The sequence below is a fragment of the Podarcis cretensis genome, assembly GCF_951804945.1.
Source record: "Podarcis cretensis genome assembly, chromosome: 8".
NCBI lineage: Eukaryota > Metazoa > Chordata > Lepidosauria > Squamata > Lacertidae > Podarcis > Podarcis cretensis.
In genome coordinates, this window is record NC_137177.1 from 77059745 (window position 1) to 77077659 (window position 17915).

At 42.6% G+C, this 17915-nt stretch overlaps 2 protein-coding genes across 4 annotated transcripts in view; both read right to left on the reverse strand.

Annotated features, from left to right (window-relative positions):
• Positions 1–17915, reverse strand: part of LOC307222181 (uncharacterized protein) — a 214140-nt gene that overhangs the window by 90417 nt on the left and 105808 nt on the right. The window lies entirely within an intron of this gene.
• Positions 1–17915, reverse strand: part of CLSTN1 (calsyntenin 1) — a 60465-nt gene that overhangs the window by 35253 nt on the left and 7297 nt on the right. For all 3 annotated transcript variants that reach the window (XM_079986860.1, XM_079986858.1, XM_079986859.1), the window contains exon 2: positions 5796–5918. In XM_079986860.1, the coding sequence (XP_079842986.1) occupies positions 5796–5918 (123 nt within the window). The remainder of the gene's footprint in view (positions 1–5795; positions 5919–17915) is intronic.

Sequence of the window (17915 nt, forward strand, 5' to 3'; positions counted from 1 at the left end):
GATAAATCTATTGTCTCCTTTAGTGTGTAGACCTCTGTAGACAAAATAGTGTTCCATTTCTGCAGTATTCCAGGAGATAAAATGTCCGATTCAAATTCCATGCCAGCGATACTTGTAATAACCCACAGCTCCTCTAGAGGGATTATAGTAACTCAGTTTCATTCCCGATCTCACCCACCAGTCAAAGTAACTTATTATTCCTTGTTTTAAACAGTTTATATCCAATTTATAACAAATGTAACCAGCAAAGTCCTCGTAACAAAGTTCTCTTTTTGTTCTTCAGTTTTGGCAGCTCCTTTGACAGCTGTCAAAACCTCTATTTCTCCTCTCCAGGCGCTCTCACGGATCGCTCCCGGGGCTTCCGGGGGGGGGGTTGTATTTTAATTCACATTCCACTCTTCTCCTTCAGCCCAGCTTATAATTTTCCATCGCGAAATTAATATCTTTATCAAAAGAAAAGGTTGCGCTCGATCTTAGTTGTCAGGTCCTAACAGGGGGGAGGTTGACTTCCTTTTTATACCTCCCCCGCTCGCTCCGAATTTAAGAAAAAATTTATTCCCCTTTTTAATCCAAGTTCCAATTACTCACGGGTTGTTCTTTTAAGTCCAGATTTTCAATGGAAGAAGTCAGCGCTCTCTGCCAAATGGCATGCGGTTTCGCTCGGCAGGGGAAGCGGAGGACTCACAGCACACCCCCCCTGTCACTCGCTCCGCAGCCTTTAAAAAGGCTCCTTCGCGTGGTCGGGGGGGGGCGCAAACGGTGCCAGCCGAGTCACCATGCCCATGGGTTTCAGCGCCCATGGTTTTTGAGGGTCCCCGCATCGCCGGCGCGGTAGAACCCAGCCCCTGCTGAGCAGACTCCCTCCGGAGCTCGGAGGGAGTCCGCCATTCGGCGATGGCGCCAACCCGGAAGCACCATTTCACTTTTAATTTGTATACTGTACCACCTTTCTAGGTTTACAAGGCGGTTTACCAGCTGAAGAAATAACAAAACATACAACAAAGATCACACATCTTATAACACTGCAATTCAGTAGAAATAAGCCATAATAAAATATATGACTTAAAATAAATGACTTCTACCAAGTAATATTCAATAATCCATTAGAATATAACTACTGTAATGCTGTACTTTAAAATTAACTTTCAAAATATCAGCAAGTAGTATTAAACAGAAATTCACTCTCAACGATTGCGATGAATCATTTATTATAATCAATGAAAATAACAGCAAAATTACAATACATAAAATGCCACAATATATAAGAAACACGTATACCAAACCTTTATACCAAGGCAGATTCCTCCTAACATTCCTGCTTGAGTGATGTCAAAAGCTCTCCCTGCCCTGCCCTAAGCCCAATATTACCAATTTACAAATTAGCCAGCAAACCTAGTTACAGGAAATTATCCATTCCTATCTGTTAATTGGAACTGACAAGGCCAACGCCCCTCTCTGATCACTGACTCAAGCAGGGCTGTTTGCTTCCCCTCTTTGCCTATCAATTAAACTCCCATACTACACATTTCGCCAGCTGCAGCCCGGATGGCAGCACCGCTCACTGCTCTAAACAAACAAGGGCTGGCAGCACAGCCAGGAGAGACGCAGACATCAGCAATCACTCACCGGAACATGAGCTTCCTATAAACTGCAAGTGGGGAGAGAGGAAGGAATACTGACAGAAGGCTTAAATTTTGTGGGTTATTTTTTAAAAGACGAATCCACAATGCTTAGACATGCTGCATGCGGACTTTTATATCCTGTATGCAAGCACGTCCCTTAAAATGGAGACTTAAATCATGCACAATGGCAAATTCCTACTTTTACCACACCACTATTAATATAGGACAGTGTGGAAAAATAGCTGGGGGAAAAGGTTATAGGCAATGCTAGTCCTACTCAAGAGCAGATCCAATGTATTTAATGGACATGATGAACTTTAGGTCCATTCATTTAAATGGGACACAACCCAAAGTATTTACTTCTTCTTGGAAGTAAGCAAGCTATGCACACACACTATATTAAAGCTTCTGTTTAACTCCAGAGTTTTTATCTCTCTCTCAGATTTGAGACAGAAGAGAACAGCTTATCTCATTACGGTTGCTGAGAATCGCAAGTGAGGAGAGTGCTGTTGTTTGGACTTCTTATGCATGGCCACTGTGAGAACAGGACGCTGGACTAGATGCGACTTTGGTCTGACCCACAGCCACAGGGCTCTTCTTATGTTCACCGCACCCATGGGAACATTTTTTTTTAAACTGTGGGATATAGGTAGAGGAACATGTGAGCTTTGAGATGTTCCTTGACTACAACTCCCATCATCCCTGATCACTGGGCCATGCTGGCTGGGGCTGATGGGAGTTGGAGTCCAACAACTTCCAAGTTTACTTGAGAGATCACTGTACCCCTTATGTACTCAGCAGTTCAGTGCATTATACAGGAGAATCATGCCCCAGAATACCAGTTGATGGGAATCAAAGGTGGATAGGAGTGCTGCTGCTGCATGCATATTCAGCTTGCAGGCTTCCCACAGGCATCTTGTTGGCCACTATAAGTACAGGATGATGGACTAGATGGTCCACTAGCCTGGTCCAGCAGGCCTGTCTTACACCCTCATGTCCTAGGAACAAAGGAAGCTGCCTTATACTGAATCAGGCCCACTGGTTCACCTAGCTCAGTATGGTACACAATAACTGGTAGCGGTTTTCTGGGATTTCAGACTGGGTTCTCTCCCAGCCCTACCTGGAGATGCCAGAGATCGAACCCGGCAGTGGCGTAGCATGGGGGTGCAGGGGGGGGGGCCGGCCGCACCAGGTGCAACATCTGGGGGTTAGGGTTAGGGGGCGCAAATCCACGGGTTAGGGGGTGCAAATTACTTGCCTTGCCCCGGGTGCTGACAACCCACGCTACGCCACTGGAACCCGGGACCTTCTACATGCAAAGCAGGTGCTCTACTGCTAAGCTACAATAAGGACATGATTTGTCTGCCTAAGTCCTGCTTGGCAAGGGGTTGGACTCGATGGCCCTTGTGGTCTCTTCCAACTCTATGATTCTATGATTCTATTCTAAGTCTCAGATTCAGTTATTTGTAACTACAGATAAAAGGGTCTTGGACAGGGCAGCTATGCCCAACCCTTAGTTCTCCTTCTGAAGCAAGAAGCATAGAAAACGTTGAAACAATAAGGAAAATTGGACTGCAAACTGTACCTGGAGCTGAACAAACTAATCAAAACAATCCCACCCCCACCCCTTTAATCTCTACAATAAAGCCCATGCTCTCAATAGAACAGACTGATGTGTGTTTGAAAACCAAAGTGTGGCAGGTTTGTACGGGTCAGAATGAAATGTAGACATAATAAATGCAATGAACTTGCTATCTTAACATTTTGGCTGGTTGTGAATATTGCCAGACTGGTTTCCCAATCAGGGACTTGGTCCTGTAAAAGATTTTACTTAGCAAAAGGTTTATTCAGACAAACCACTAATTAAAAGCTTACGTTAATAGCAAGGAATAGACTTGACACCAAATGGTCTCCTACACATAATCTCCTTATGTCTGATCAATCAAGGGGCAACCTGTGGGATGTGTTTTTTAATCCCTTTATTGACTAAAGTAGACTTTAAAGCAAGTTGCTGATGATGGTAACAACCTAGCAAAACAAAATAGTAGCAGAAGAAATTGTCCACAGGTTGGAACTGTTCAATTTCTTAGTTGCCCTTGACCATGAGATCCCAGGGCAGGCTACAACAATTTAAAATTCAGTATTAAAAACAGTTTAAAACAAATTAGTCAAGGGAATAGGCTGGGTCTTGTAAATCTATATATCTCAGGTGTCCAGGGTAAAGAGATGTGTCTTCAGCATTTGACGGAAACTATATAATGGTGCTAGATGCCCCTCAGTGGAGAGGGAATTCCACAACCTAGGAGCTGCCACAGGGAGTGCCCTCTCCTGGGCATCCACCCCAAATTTCTGAGGGTCTGTTGGGAAGAAGGAGGTCTTGCAGATATTTGGTAGTTATCCAGTCCAGCTGCTTAACCTCAACACAGTACAGCCCCCTTCCCTGTACATAATGACGTGTGTCCAGTTTTTCTTTTCAAAAAGAACTCCCAACAGCTGCTTCATCCATTGTCTAAATGCTCTTCAAGTTCCTACAACAATTATGGTGAATGTTCTTCTCCCCTCCAGTGTTTGAAACTCACCGATATAGAAGCTAATCGCCAAATGGCACCACCACAATGATATATTTGGCATCATTCCCCCCTCCCCCCAGTGTGGTGTTTGTTGTTATTATTATTAATTTCATTTCTATACGGCTTTATATTGTAAGAAAAAAATTTCAGTGGTTTACAACACATCAAATCAAACAATACAGAATAAAACAAATTCAAGCTTTAAGGAAAATATTTCAGATCCTCCTCTAGGTGACATTTTGCTTTCCCCATATATATTTACCTACTTAATTTACATAGTTCCTCCACAGCAGAAGTACTCTAGAAAGCCAGTGTGGTAGAATGGTTAAGAGTGTCAGACTAGGACCTAGGAGATCAGGGTTCAATCCCCAACTCAGTCATGAAGCTCACTGGGTGACCTTGGGCCAGTCACAGCCCCTTAACCTACCTCACAGGGCCGTTGTAGGGATTAACTGAGGAGGGGGCGAGCCATGTGCTCCTTGGAGGAAAAGGTGGGATATAAATGCAATAAATACACTCTTCTGCTTACCTGCTTAAAGAAAGCTGGAGGGTCCAGCCAAATGGAGATGTCAGTTGCCAACCTGGCATGCAGAGATCTCCACATGGTTGCAATCGAACCCACTCCAGTCATAAAACACGCCTGGCTAATTTCTAACACTGCTCCCCTCTGCACAATTAGTGTCAGCTCTCTCTCTCTGCATGATTGTTGTGTTTCTTCTTGCATTAGCACACTGGTAGTAGCTGCACAGTTCCAGAAGGGAAATCACATTTGTTGCTTTAGCTGCAACAGACTTCACTGGCACAGATCCTGACTTGTTAACAAATAATCACTGGATATCGCATCCAAAGCAGCACAGAACCCTGTGGCACTTTTAAAGATTATAGGGTTTTATTATGGCATATGCCGTCATGGAACAGAGGCGACATCAGACTTGTTTTAGGATGTGGACTCTCACTGAGAAAAGCTTATGCCATAATAGACCTGTTAGGTCTTCAAAATGCCAGAAGCCTCTTGTAATTTTAGCTACATGTTGAATCTCGTCTTAAAAAAGTGGAACTATTCTGAAACATGCATCCAGAGAACAGAAGACATATTATTTCTTCAATCTTTCAATTAATGCAATCCTGAATCTATTAAATCCAACACTTCTGCAGTAGGCCATAGACATAACTGTCTCAAATCTAGTTTAGATGTTCTTCTCAGAAGTGCTACTTATTAACCAGGTTGTCCTACCTTGCACAGGCAAACTGTAGTTTGTATCTAATGCTAGTTCTACTCAAAGTAGCCCCAACTGAATTTAACAGTCTAATTTGGGTCTGTTACTTTCAGTGTGTCTACTTGGAGTACAACTTAAGTCAGATACAACCTTGTGTTTTCCCTCATTCCTGGGTGTGGATTTTTGTACTTGTCCCTGTCGAAGACTGTATTGGTTATCTCTCCAACTCTGTCCAATCATTTGGAATCATTGGTTTGGCATAACAGCACATTAGACTTTAGTCTAATGAGTGAATTGCCACCTTACATGAGTGACTTCTGGCCCAAATTTCTCACACTTTCAAAAGACACGCAACAGTTAACAATAAAATACCAAGATGCCCGTACCTGCAAAACGGAGAGGTGCATCCTTATCCAGTGCTATTAATGGGGGATCCAACAGTACTGTGTTGTCGTTTTCTGTAACTATGCCATGGTAAGTTGTTTCAATCCACGGTTTGTGCTTGTTAACTAAGACAGAGAGAGAAAAGCAAGGTGAAAAATATATCAAGAAAAAAAATGTATTTCTTTAAAAGTGTAACAGATTGTACCCAGTTAAGCCCTACCTACACAGATTCAACCCAAATTAGCCATTTCCATTAATTTCAATGGCTCTACGTTAGATATAATGTAATGTTTCGATGCTATACTTCCATTTAGGGACACCATGTTCACCAGGAAAAGGCACCATGAAGCAGCAATTTGACAACAAAGATGATCCATTTTGAAGTAGTTTACAGAGTGTCTTTTTCCAGCATTCAAGAGGGACCAAGGGACCAGATTATGCCTACAGCAGTAATTTTCACACTGGTAGTGTGAAGTCATGCATCAAAGCTAATCTGGCGCAAGCTTTGTGAGAAAAATGGGAATTCTTACCATGAACCTCTATGGAGAGCATTCCTGAAGCTTGGCAAGGGAAGAAGCAGGCCTGTGATTCTGGCCACAAGAAAAGGAGACGCAGTAGGTCTCCCTCCTCACATCCCTCCAGCTGCAGGAATGCCCCCCAGGAACCCATGGGAAAGATGGCCCTTCACATGCCCTCTCAAATATCTGCTCACCTAGTGGGATGTTGTTACATGTTATGTTTGCTGAGCCCTGTCCTACATCATTCATTTAAACCAAGGCCACATTCCCTCCTGAGAGCCACATACTAGTGGCCAGTGGTGGATGGGGCCAGTGGCAAAAGTGGCCAGAACAACGAATGCAAATGCTACCTTTGTCTCGTGGACTATTTTCTACACACATTTACCCAGCTCTCTGTCCTCTTTCCTGCCAATAAAGAGGTTATTATTGGAGCTGAAGGACACATTCCAGTCAGGCAAAAGCACTCGTGATGCAAAGCAGGGCCAGTGAGGTATGTGGACTGGGGAATAGCTCCAACTGACGAAAGAGGCCTGGTTCCCTGTTGCTGCTGTAAACCTAGACTGTCAGTCACAGATAGGACAAGATATGCCCTATTGCTCAGTTTTTATGTAGATCACAGCAGCCAACCAGGAATTTAATCAAGTTAAGTAATGCACAAGGTGTCCCTAATATGGCTTGTTTTGGGACATGAACAGAATGTTAAAGCTACAGAAGCTACCCTGCACACAGACTCCAAACTCCACAGTGATGTGCTTTCAGTATTTCTTCTAATTCAACTGCAGCATATAAAAAATCCTAAACTTGCAGATGAAGACCAAATACTGAGAAGCTCAATGAGATTTCTTCCAAAGTATGTATGTGTGGCCTTACAGCCTTAAAAGCAGGCCTTGTGGAAGCTGTGGCTTTCCATGTGATTGGACACAACTCCCATCATCTTTGATAGCTAGTCACACTGACTGGAGTTGATGGGAAATGAAGTCCAGCAAATATTGGAGGCCTACAAAAGTTCCCTATCACTGCTTAACATCAATGCAATGCTCCCTATACCAAACATGAAATCTACCGTTCTACATTTAAACCTCCAATAACATGCCATATACTGCCTCTTCTACTACATCTTAGCATCTTCAACTCCCACCATAGAGTTACCAAAAAAGAATATTTAAATGCAATTTTGAAACAAGTTTTATTTGCATTATGTTGAATACTGCTATGCCTAGCCATGACAATGTGCTGGGCATGAAGGCCTCAGAGGATGAACTTCACGCCACTGAGAAACAGGCAGGGACCCGTAACTCCAATGCTGAAGATCCCCTTGAGGGGCCCTCTGGGTTAACACCTGAACAAGAGCCTCATGACATCAAATGAGGAGGTGGAGCCACACCCCAGTCTACAACAGCACCACAAGGTTTAGGTCCCTGCAACAGCACAGCAAGCATCTACAGGAATCTGCAGGTTACTCATGCATAAGTAATCCATGATACTCCTTCAGGGCCATCAGCTGTGGTTAGGGTGTGGCCCGAGTATATAAGGCTTCCTTCTTGAACCTTCCAGTCTCTGGCTCCTGGTACCCAACTCTAGTTACGCCTCCTGGCTGAATTGTACTGTGTAGACTACCTTGAGATATTGACCTTGGATCTTTTTTCCTTGGCCTTGCTTCTAGATTCCCTGTGTATGGCCTTGGTTTGTTTAGACTGTGCTGCTCCAGAAACCCTGCTGGTGCTTGTAAGTATTTTGTTGAGAAGGTGAAATTTCTGGGATTTGAATGAGCTCTTGGAGTGTGACAGATATGGATTCTATACACACCCACCTACCAGTTATATGAAAGTTACGGTGTTGTGCCATACAAAACTGTAGGCCTGACTACAGGTCAGGTGGTCTACAAGCTCTTAACTGTACCACTATCATGTCTGGCATCCAAGCTGCCACTTGGCTCAATTCAGACATCCTGCTTAACCATGGCTATGGAAGAGTCAGATGCTGTGGTTTGTCATGGATTTAAAAAACAGTTGGCACAATGTCTGAACAAACAGTCACAGGCATCATTACAGAAGCCCCTGTACTATGGAGAAAGGGATTAATTTATGAAACTGAAAGGACAGACCATGCAAGCAACTCTAATCCGTGGCTTCCTCATTGTACTTTTTGAAAACTCCAGCCACAGAGTGGGTTTTATCTGAACCCTAATCAGCTCAAGCCAAGGTCTGACACGATGAATGAAATGAGTCACAGCAACAGCCACTCTTGAAAGTGCGAAATAAAAATGCCATTTCCCCTTTCACCCATCATGAACAGCAGGAGCCAAGCATTTAAGAGGAGTCAAGTCTTTCATGTGTAAAGAATTATATTATTTTTGTCAGTATTGCATAAATTTGTAGGTGGCAGGGTTCCCACCCCCACCCCACAGAACAAATTATCTAGTTGACGTGACCTACAGGAGAACACTAGAAGAATTCTCTATTATGCAGAAACTCTTATCCTGGTCTTACAATTTGATTAATAAATCATCTTTTAGAAAGGTTAATATGATTAAGTGCTTTTCAGGACAGATAATGTATTTAAAAGAACCAGATTTTGGGGTGTTATTGGAATTGGATTATTATTATTTAATCTCTTGATGTTTTCAACAGAAAGCCTGTTAAAATGCAATCTGGATATTAATACAGAGTAGGTTAATTATAACTTATTCCTGTATTTAAAAGAGTAAGGGTGCCAAATTTCAAACTTCAGATGACCATACCTTCTTGCGCAAGGAATTAGCAGGAGGGCAGTTTTACATCTGGAGGTCAGAGTTATTAAATTCTAATCCAATCTGCCCACTGGGTTCAGGGTGGGAACTAACCATTTAACAGTACAATAGTAATTCTTGTTTCTGGATGTTTAAAGGCCCTTTAAGCAGACTGAGGTTCTTTCTGCAAGAGCAGCTGTGGCAGACCGTAACAAAATTTTGCAAAATTCTTAAAACTAAAACTAGATGTCCTTAGTTGATTTGAATGTCAAACATTCTGAGTGGGAAGGGCCCAATGAAGTCCTCTTATTTCTCTCCCTTGCTGGCCTTTGGTCTGCGCATGGGCACATGGTGCATGCAGTGCACTGGCCAATTCAGAGCCCGGGATGTTGGCACATTTTTTTTTGCATTTCATCATGTAACTAGCAAGACTGCGTAAGTGAAGCAGGCATGCACGGGTACCCTCATTCCTGCAATAAGGAGGTTGCTACAGCATAGGAATCACAGAAATGCAGGGTTGGAAGGACCCAAAGCATCAACTAGTCCAACCTCCTGCAATGCAGAAACCACAGCTAAAGAATTTGAATCCACTGGATTTGTATGAATGCATACAGGTTCCAAAGGCCAGCTAGGGATGAGCAGAAATAGAAGAGGATTCTACTAGGCCTTACACAGATCTCTTTCTGCAAGGGGGAAAAAGTTGTGCCCTGAGTCATTGAAAATGAGACAAACTAACCAAATTTCCAAAATTCAACGCTTTTATGTCTACACTTCATTCCAAGAGACCTAGTATCAATAACTGGGCTATTTAGAAAGAAAAACCAAATCAGGACAGCAGGTTGCTATTTGGTACAGAACTATTTAAATTAATGGACGTGAGTAACTTAGGCCAATTACTTTCAATAGGTTTACTATGAGCAGGATTTGGTTGGATGCAACCCAACAGAAATTTGAATTGGTAATATGCTTAAGAATTTCCCTGTTCGTATTCCACCCCAAGCGTCCTCTGGCATATACGAAGGTTGTTGAAACATTTAACAAGAACGTAGAGCTAAAAGCAATCTCTTTCTCAAAAGGCTTCAACCAAGTCACTTAGCCAAGTCACTGCTAATCTCCTGTCACATAAGCAAGGATAAGTTGTGTTGGTTTGCTTGAAATACAATATTCTGCCCTACCTACATGAGACCTGCCAGAATCTGCTGCATGTGCCCTGATAAGCTATGACAGCGTTACACCCAAGCTCACATTTAATCCATCTGAGGAAAAGAATTGTCCTTGACACATGAGCTGCCTGCAGCCTGAAATTGACTTTTCATTTGGAGCTGACAATATTGAAAGTAGATTCAAAACCCTAATTGATGAAAAGCCTGGCTTTCTTCTTAAATAAGTATTTGAAAGGGGAGAACACACGATTTCAAGAAAAGAGCAAGATAAAATGTACCCTTTCCTTGTTCTGGTTATTTTAAAACGCACTCACCACCTCTTAAAAAATAATGAGGATTGTGTACAGCAGGCTGACAAACCAACTACTTAGAAAGCCTCCTGGGATAAGTAAGGATCACCATCAAGCACTAGGGAAACAAAGATTTTTGTGAATTGGTAGATGGTCATTCTTCCCTGTTCTGGCTAACAGAGTCACATAAAGGCTAAGGTACATACTGATGAAGAAGTAGGCTAGTGCATCTGACAAGCATGTAACAGCAAAAACACTAGGAGAAACTGACAATTAAAAGCAGCAGCAGAGATCAGTCATCCCATTCCAAAATCAAAGAGGCCCTCACAGAATATCTAATTCATCAAAGATGGGGGATCCAGAGAAATGACTTTCCCACAGAGGTCAAGGTTCAAAGTTAGTTTGTATGGGAGATGATGCTCTTCAACTTATGCTGGACACAGATTCTTATTTCGGACCAACTAAAATTCAAGATGCAATGTACAAACTTTACATTGCAGGCTGCTCCTCATGCCTAGACACTTGTGAAATTTGGTGGCGGGAGGGATGTTTCATGATCACATGGCATTTGCCAAACTTGAAGCTTCACTACACAGTGGCCCAGTCAATCGATCCTGTTCAAGAAACAGTGCCCTTAAATGTAGAAACTTTGGGACAACTGCCTTGTTGTTGTTGTTGTTTAATCCATTTGTTGCCATGATTTGTTGTTCTCAATAACAATAGTAATGCTTTTATTATTTATACCCTGCCCATCTGGCCTCTGAGTGGCTACCAGTACATATAAAAACATAGTAAGACATCAAAAACTTCCCAATACAGGGTTGCCTTCAGATGTCTTCCAAAAGTTGTGTAGTTCTTTTAGATGGGAGGGCATTCCACAGGGAGGGCACTACTGCCAAGAAGGCCCTCTGCCTAGTTCCCTCACTTCTCTCAGTGAGGGAACCACAAGATGACTCTTGGAGCTGAACCTTAGTGTCTGGGCTGAACGATAGGGATAGAGATGCTCCTTCAGGTATACAGGGCCAAGGTCATTTAAAAATGGCTGTTCTTGCCATTTTTATTGCTTTTTAAAAAATGTTTTACAGTTACTTATATTTTGTGTCAGATCTGTCTTACAGAATACCTGGTGTTCCACCAAAATGACTCATGGAGAAAGAAATACAGAAATATTAAGAAAGATGTTAATGCCAGAGAATCTTCTGAACCAGCCTCATTAGATAAGCTTGGAAGGAATAGTGGGGTTGTATCCAATATCAGTCCTACTCAGAGTAGATCCACTGAAATGAATGGAAATGGATCACATAGGTCATTAATTTCAATGCGTCTACCCTAAGTATAACTTGATTGGATATAACCCTGTGTTTTACATGCCTTCTAGTTTTTGATCCTTCTACAATTTTTATCACTATAATTTCTCAACTCTTGCTGAAGATTTGTCAAGCTGAAAATGTGCCCTTCAATTGGTTATTAACATGTAATTCCTACTGATCTTTTAAATTTATTTTTAATTTGATTGCTAGCTAAATTTAGTTTTAATTTGATTGCTAAAATTTCAACACAAAAACACAGCAAGGCATCAGAGAGATGCTTATACACAATAATGGTATGTACAATTCTATACAGGTATATTAAACCTACACATAATTTAGATGCACCATAGTTCTTTTTTAGGTGCAGGTAATGGTCATGCAGACTGTTACTTGAAACGTAAGATAAAAAGCCCCACTAACTTGCATAAAATTGTTCTACTGGTTCTTTGCCTTTCATCATGAAAATGTTACAGGTTATCTTTCCAGCAATTGTGAGGCTTCGTAAGGTTTTATATCACAGCTCAAGAGACAGATTATTTAAATTCCTCCTTTTTTGTGTAATAGAAAGTCTAGCAGCTACAAGAAACCAAGTTAGGAGTTCATTTGGATAATTTATAATTATAATTATAATTTTCAAAATTATATTGATATTAGTTTGCAGGTATTTTTTAAAAGAACAATTATATTTTTACTGGGTTCTCTGTAAAGAGCAGAGATGATGACACCTGGCTTGGGAGCAGTATATGTGAAAAGGATCTAGGCGTCTTGGTTGACCACAAACTTGACATGAGCCAACAGTGTAATGCGGCAGCTAAAAAAGCCAATGCAATTCTGGGCTGCATCAATAGGAGTATAGCATCTAGATCAAGGGAAGTAATAGTGCCACTGTATTCTGCTCTGGTCAGACCTCACCTGGAGTACTGTGTCCAGTTCTGGGCACCACAGTTCAAGAAGGACACTGACAAACTGGAACGTGTCCAGAGGAGGGCAACCAAAATGGTCAAAGGCCTGGAAACGATGCCTTATGAGGAACGGCTAAGGGAGCTGGGCATGTTTAGCCTGGAGAAGAAGAGGTTAAGGGGTGATATGATAGCCATGTTCAAATATATAAAAGGATGTCACATAGAGGAGGGAGAAAGGTTCTTTTCTGCTGCTCCAGAGAAGCAGACACGGAACAATGGATCCAAACTACAAGAAAGAAGATTCCACCTAAACATTAGGAAGAACTTCCTGACAGTAAGAGCTGTTCGACAGTGGAATTTGCTGCCAAGGAGTGTGGTGGAGTCTCCTTCTTTGGAGGTCTTTAAGCAGAGGCTTGACAACCATATGTCAGGAGTGCTCTGATGGTGTTTCTTGCTTGGCAGGGGGTTGGACACGATGGCCCTTGTGGTCTCTTCCAACTCTATGATTCTATGATTCTAAGCAACTATTAAGGCTATAAAGTAGCATTTATATATAAAGCCAGGATTCACAGAAGATGCTCATAAACTCTCAACCCCACTAATACAAGCATCTTTGAACATTTTCAGAAATGGCTTGAGCTCTAGAAAACCTCCCATGGCAGAGAATCGTAAATCAGGGCATTAGTCCACCTGACTCCATACTGTCCACGTTGGCTGGCAGCAGCTTGCCAGAATTTCTAATAGGGGACATTCTCTGCCATGCCTGGAGAGGTTGGGGATTGAACTGGGGGTCTTCTACAAACAAAGCAAATGCTCAGCTACTGAACTATGGCCTTTCCTATAAGGCACAGGAAGCAAAGTAAGACAATTTGGTCCTGCCAGTTCAATACACTGACTGGCAATTGCTCTCTGAGATTTCAATGAAGCAGTCTTTCCCAACCTTACCAGGAGATGCTAGGAATGGTACCTGGAACCTTCTACATGCAAAACAAGTGTTCTACCAATTAGCTTTGCTTGTTGCAAAGAAATGTAACATGATGCTACATCAACGGACCAGTGAAGAAAAAGCTCTAGCAGAGGTTAAAAGATGGTACAGGTTTTTCAATATGGGGCACTTAGGCACCACCATTTACAGAAGGTGAAATATTTCTATACACTTTGTGAGGCCTTGATGATGATGCCCCCCCCCTCCAAAATGTTTTCAGATACAAAGCATTTTAGAGTAATCAGCTCCAGTAGCCAGCACAGGTTTCTTTTCAGGAGGCATAATAAATATAACTTTAATATGACATGTCAGCTGAAATACTGCAGCTTTTGTTAGCAAAGTAGTCCTGAGAGATTAAAAGCAAAACAAAAAACAAAAAAACAAACCATCTCATGCCCGGCAGATATGTTCTGTAATTAAGATCCAATGACAACTTTTTCTCAGCACACTGAAAACAACACTAGCCTTTGTCTATTCCCCTTTTTTCTTTTAAAAGGTTAATGCAGCTCCTTTGGAAAGGTGAAACCCTTATTGATTAGGTTAAATACTGGATGGCTCTCTGGTTTTTACTGGCAATCAAGGTATGTTATTTCACTCCCTTGTGGTTGTTTTTGTCAATATGCAAGGGATAATCCTCCAGCAGCTTGCAAATCCTGCTTCGGGAATTGGATCCTGCTCTGTCAAGCTATCACATTCTTCCTCCACCAATGCCTCCTTTAGAAGGTCAAATATTCCTGGACCCTTATTCCTGGGTTAACACTTTGCTTAGCAGATCAAAGGCAGGGTACCTGTTTTTTGTGGAGAACCTTTACCACTGGCTGGTCAACCTTCCTTCCCATCCACCCAGATCCACATGCAGCTCCTCCTGGAGGTCTGATAATTTTTTCTCTTGGAAGCAAAAGCAGCTGGAAACCATCACTTGAGAAGGCAAGCTTTCCATCCAGCCCTGCTCCACAGCTACCTGCATTCCTTGCTCCCAAGGAAGCTGGCCTTTTCCCACCACTGGCCAGCAGAGAGAAGTCTCCCCCACCCACACTATTTTGTTGGAGGGGGAGAATAGTCTGGGGCTCTAGGAAAAGTATACATGGCTCTTCTCCCAGCCACTATTTTATTCTTACCAGTAACACAGTGAGATGAGTTAGGCTATGTGCATGGAACTGGCTCAATGTCATCTAGTGAGATTCATTACAGAAGGGAGATTTGAACTTGGGTCTCCTTAGTTATTGTTGGCATCCTTCTGTCTGGAATGGAGTGTGCCTCCAGGCCAGGGGTGCATTATCAGCACCGATGTGACCTCCTTGGGGCAGTATGTCTGGAGGGTCAGGGCTGCCTAGACAACAAGACCCTCTCCCCTCGGCCTCACTGATGTGGTCCAAAGGAAAGCATAGCAATACATTTGACACTAGCTTGGCTACAGGAGCTGCTGGAAGGAGGAGTACATGGTGCCATCCAACCACCTTAGAGACTCCACCTCAGTACTAGCCCAGCATACTAACTACTATGCCAAACTGTCTTATCATCCTCTAGGGTGCCCTCCAATGCAGCACCCTCCAGGTGTCCCTAGGACTACAACTCCCTTCATCCCGGCTAACTGACCATGCCGACTGGGCCTAATAGATGTTGGAGTCCTACAACAATTGGAGACTCCACATTGGCTATCCCTGCTTTGGTGACTGGGAGGCTGCTATACATACCGCCCCCACCCCAATGTATCCCTGTTATAACTTAACTTTTTATTTAGCATTTTAACTTTTTATTATGGATTTTAGTTATCAGCTGAGAACCAGTCTAAGTTGAAAAGTGGGGTGTGGCACACACACAATCCCCCCCATTTTGTAAAATCCTGCCCCCTTGCTTTCCCCTTTAACTTACAATTCTACCCTTTTATTTTAGATTTTTGATTAGCACAAGCAGCAAACTCAAGTCAAGGAAAGCAAGGACAGTCCAATTTTGCCCAACTAGCTTAAAATTGCCCCAAAATATCTTAATGCAGTTAGTTGCCAGGGCAAAAACACCTCAGCTTTATGGGAACAAGGACTTAGCCATCAAATCACTGACTCCACGCACACAGGATTAGGCCACTGCCCAAGTCGGTTAAAAAGCGACTCCTACTACTATTAACACTTGGCTCAGAGAACAAGGGCATGGATAAGAGACCAGCTTACACCCACCCCGCGAAGAGATACTGATTATTACCTCTCCGCATTTTCTTCTGCTGTCACAGCTATTCTGAGCATCCCATCCAACGTTACTGGACAGGCAGAAGCACTGCCTGATCTAGTTCATCACAATGGGTGCCCATATGCCTTTCCAAGCTTTGCATTGACAAAGTCAGGTCCTGTTTGTTGTCTTCCAATGATGTACACCCAGTTGGCCACTGTGAGAACAGGGGGCTGGAATAGATGGGGCACTGGTTCTAAACGCCATTGCCTGTCAGCCTTAGGGAGCAATCAAAAATTATGCAGATGATATAAGCTAGTCTATTGACTGAAAGTAAGGGCTCTTCTAAGACCCATATGGGCCAGTGGTGGGGAATCTTTTTAAATTCAAGGGCAACATTCCTTCAAGGGCAACCTTCCAAGAGCCACATACTAGTAGTGGGTGTGGCAAATGGATGCAGCACTCACCTTAGTGGCTTTTGTACTCACCCCCCCCCTCCATCCTGTCAAACAAGTGGTAAAAAGTGTTTGCGGTTAAGATTAAGAAACCAGCCAACAGCGGAAACCACATGAATTGTTCATAGTCCACAATGACTTCCTGGGCATGACTAACAGACTAGCTTTTGGCCCCAGTCTGTGACGGAGAGAGCCTAAAAAGTAGAAACTGATGCCCATTCAGCTAAATCAGCAAACAGTTCCAGTGCCCTACCTAATCTATTAAATCACTGCTGAGCTATAATGTAGTGAATTATAAAGTGACACTCACTTTTTAAAGTTCTGCACTGCCCATTAAAGCACCTGAAGGTTGAAACTGGTCTTCCACCCCATCAACAAACTTCTAAAAAATACATCTCAAAAACTTAATGTTTAAAGAAAAACACAGCTGAACACCTAAGTTCTAAAATTGGAACGGTATGGATAAAATTGGTTCCTGTGCAAAGAGGACATGCAATTCTCCCCCACCCCCCAACACATGAATACACACACACACACACACACACACACACACTTGAAACATTTGATCAGCCTACCATGGGCTTAGCCAGGATTTATGTCAGGGGTGCAGGCATTATGCTGGGGGGGGGGGGGCAGAATCTCAGTTAAGTATTTTTATTGATTTACTTGATTGGAGAAATATTTGCCCAAGAATGTTGTTGACGGCCTTGAAATACTTTTCTTTTTATCTCCTTTCCTTGCCTGCATTTTCCTTCCATTGAAAGTAAGATGAGCCCGTGGTGTAATTTTGATATATATTTTCTTCTTTCCCAGTAAGCATCCTATCCCAAGCACCTCTCTCTGATCCCTCTTTCTTCTGCTTTTGCATGAATGTTATCGGTGAATCTTGGGATTATATCCAACTATGTTTTTACTTGGAACAAATCCATGGAAATTAATGGATCTAAATTTTGTGTATTAATTTCAATTGGACTACTCAGAGCAGGACTAGCATTGGATACTCAGCCAAATTGGGCAAAAAGATCCTACAATGCTGGAGGTTGGACTAGATCAGGCCCTCCCAAACTTGAGTCTCCAGTTGATTTTTGACTACAACACCCATCATCCCTAGCTAGCAGAACCAGTGGTCAGGGATTATGGGAATTGTAGTCCAAAAACAGCTGGAGACACCCCACCCCCCCCAAGTTTGGGAAACCCTGAACTAGAGGATCCTCAAGGTCCCTTCCAACTCTACAATTCTATGATTCTACACAATATAATGCTTCATATTGCAATGTCTATAGCTGAAAGACAAAAATCATTTAATGCAAAGGTATTCAATTGAAGCTCATTACACAGCCATGGAAATAATCCAAGACCTGTTCGCTTAGTCACCCATAGCAAATAAAGAGTCCCTGCCAGGCAACCAAGCAGTGATTGCTTGAGGAGTGTTGTCTCCTTCATGTTTCCTACCCCCATATGACACAAGTGAGTTGAAAAATATATTTTTGCATTGGGCTATGCAAAAGGTAGCTTTGGCTTTATTGTATGTCTCATGGGGACAGATTTCTGTGCATATATATCCCTCCAGATTGTCCCCTTTAACGTGCAGTTTGAAAGAAGTTTCCCAGG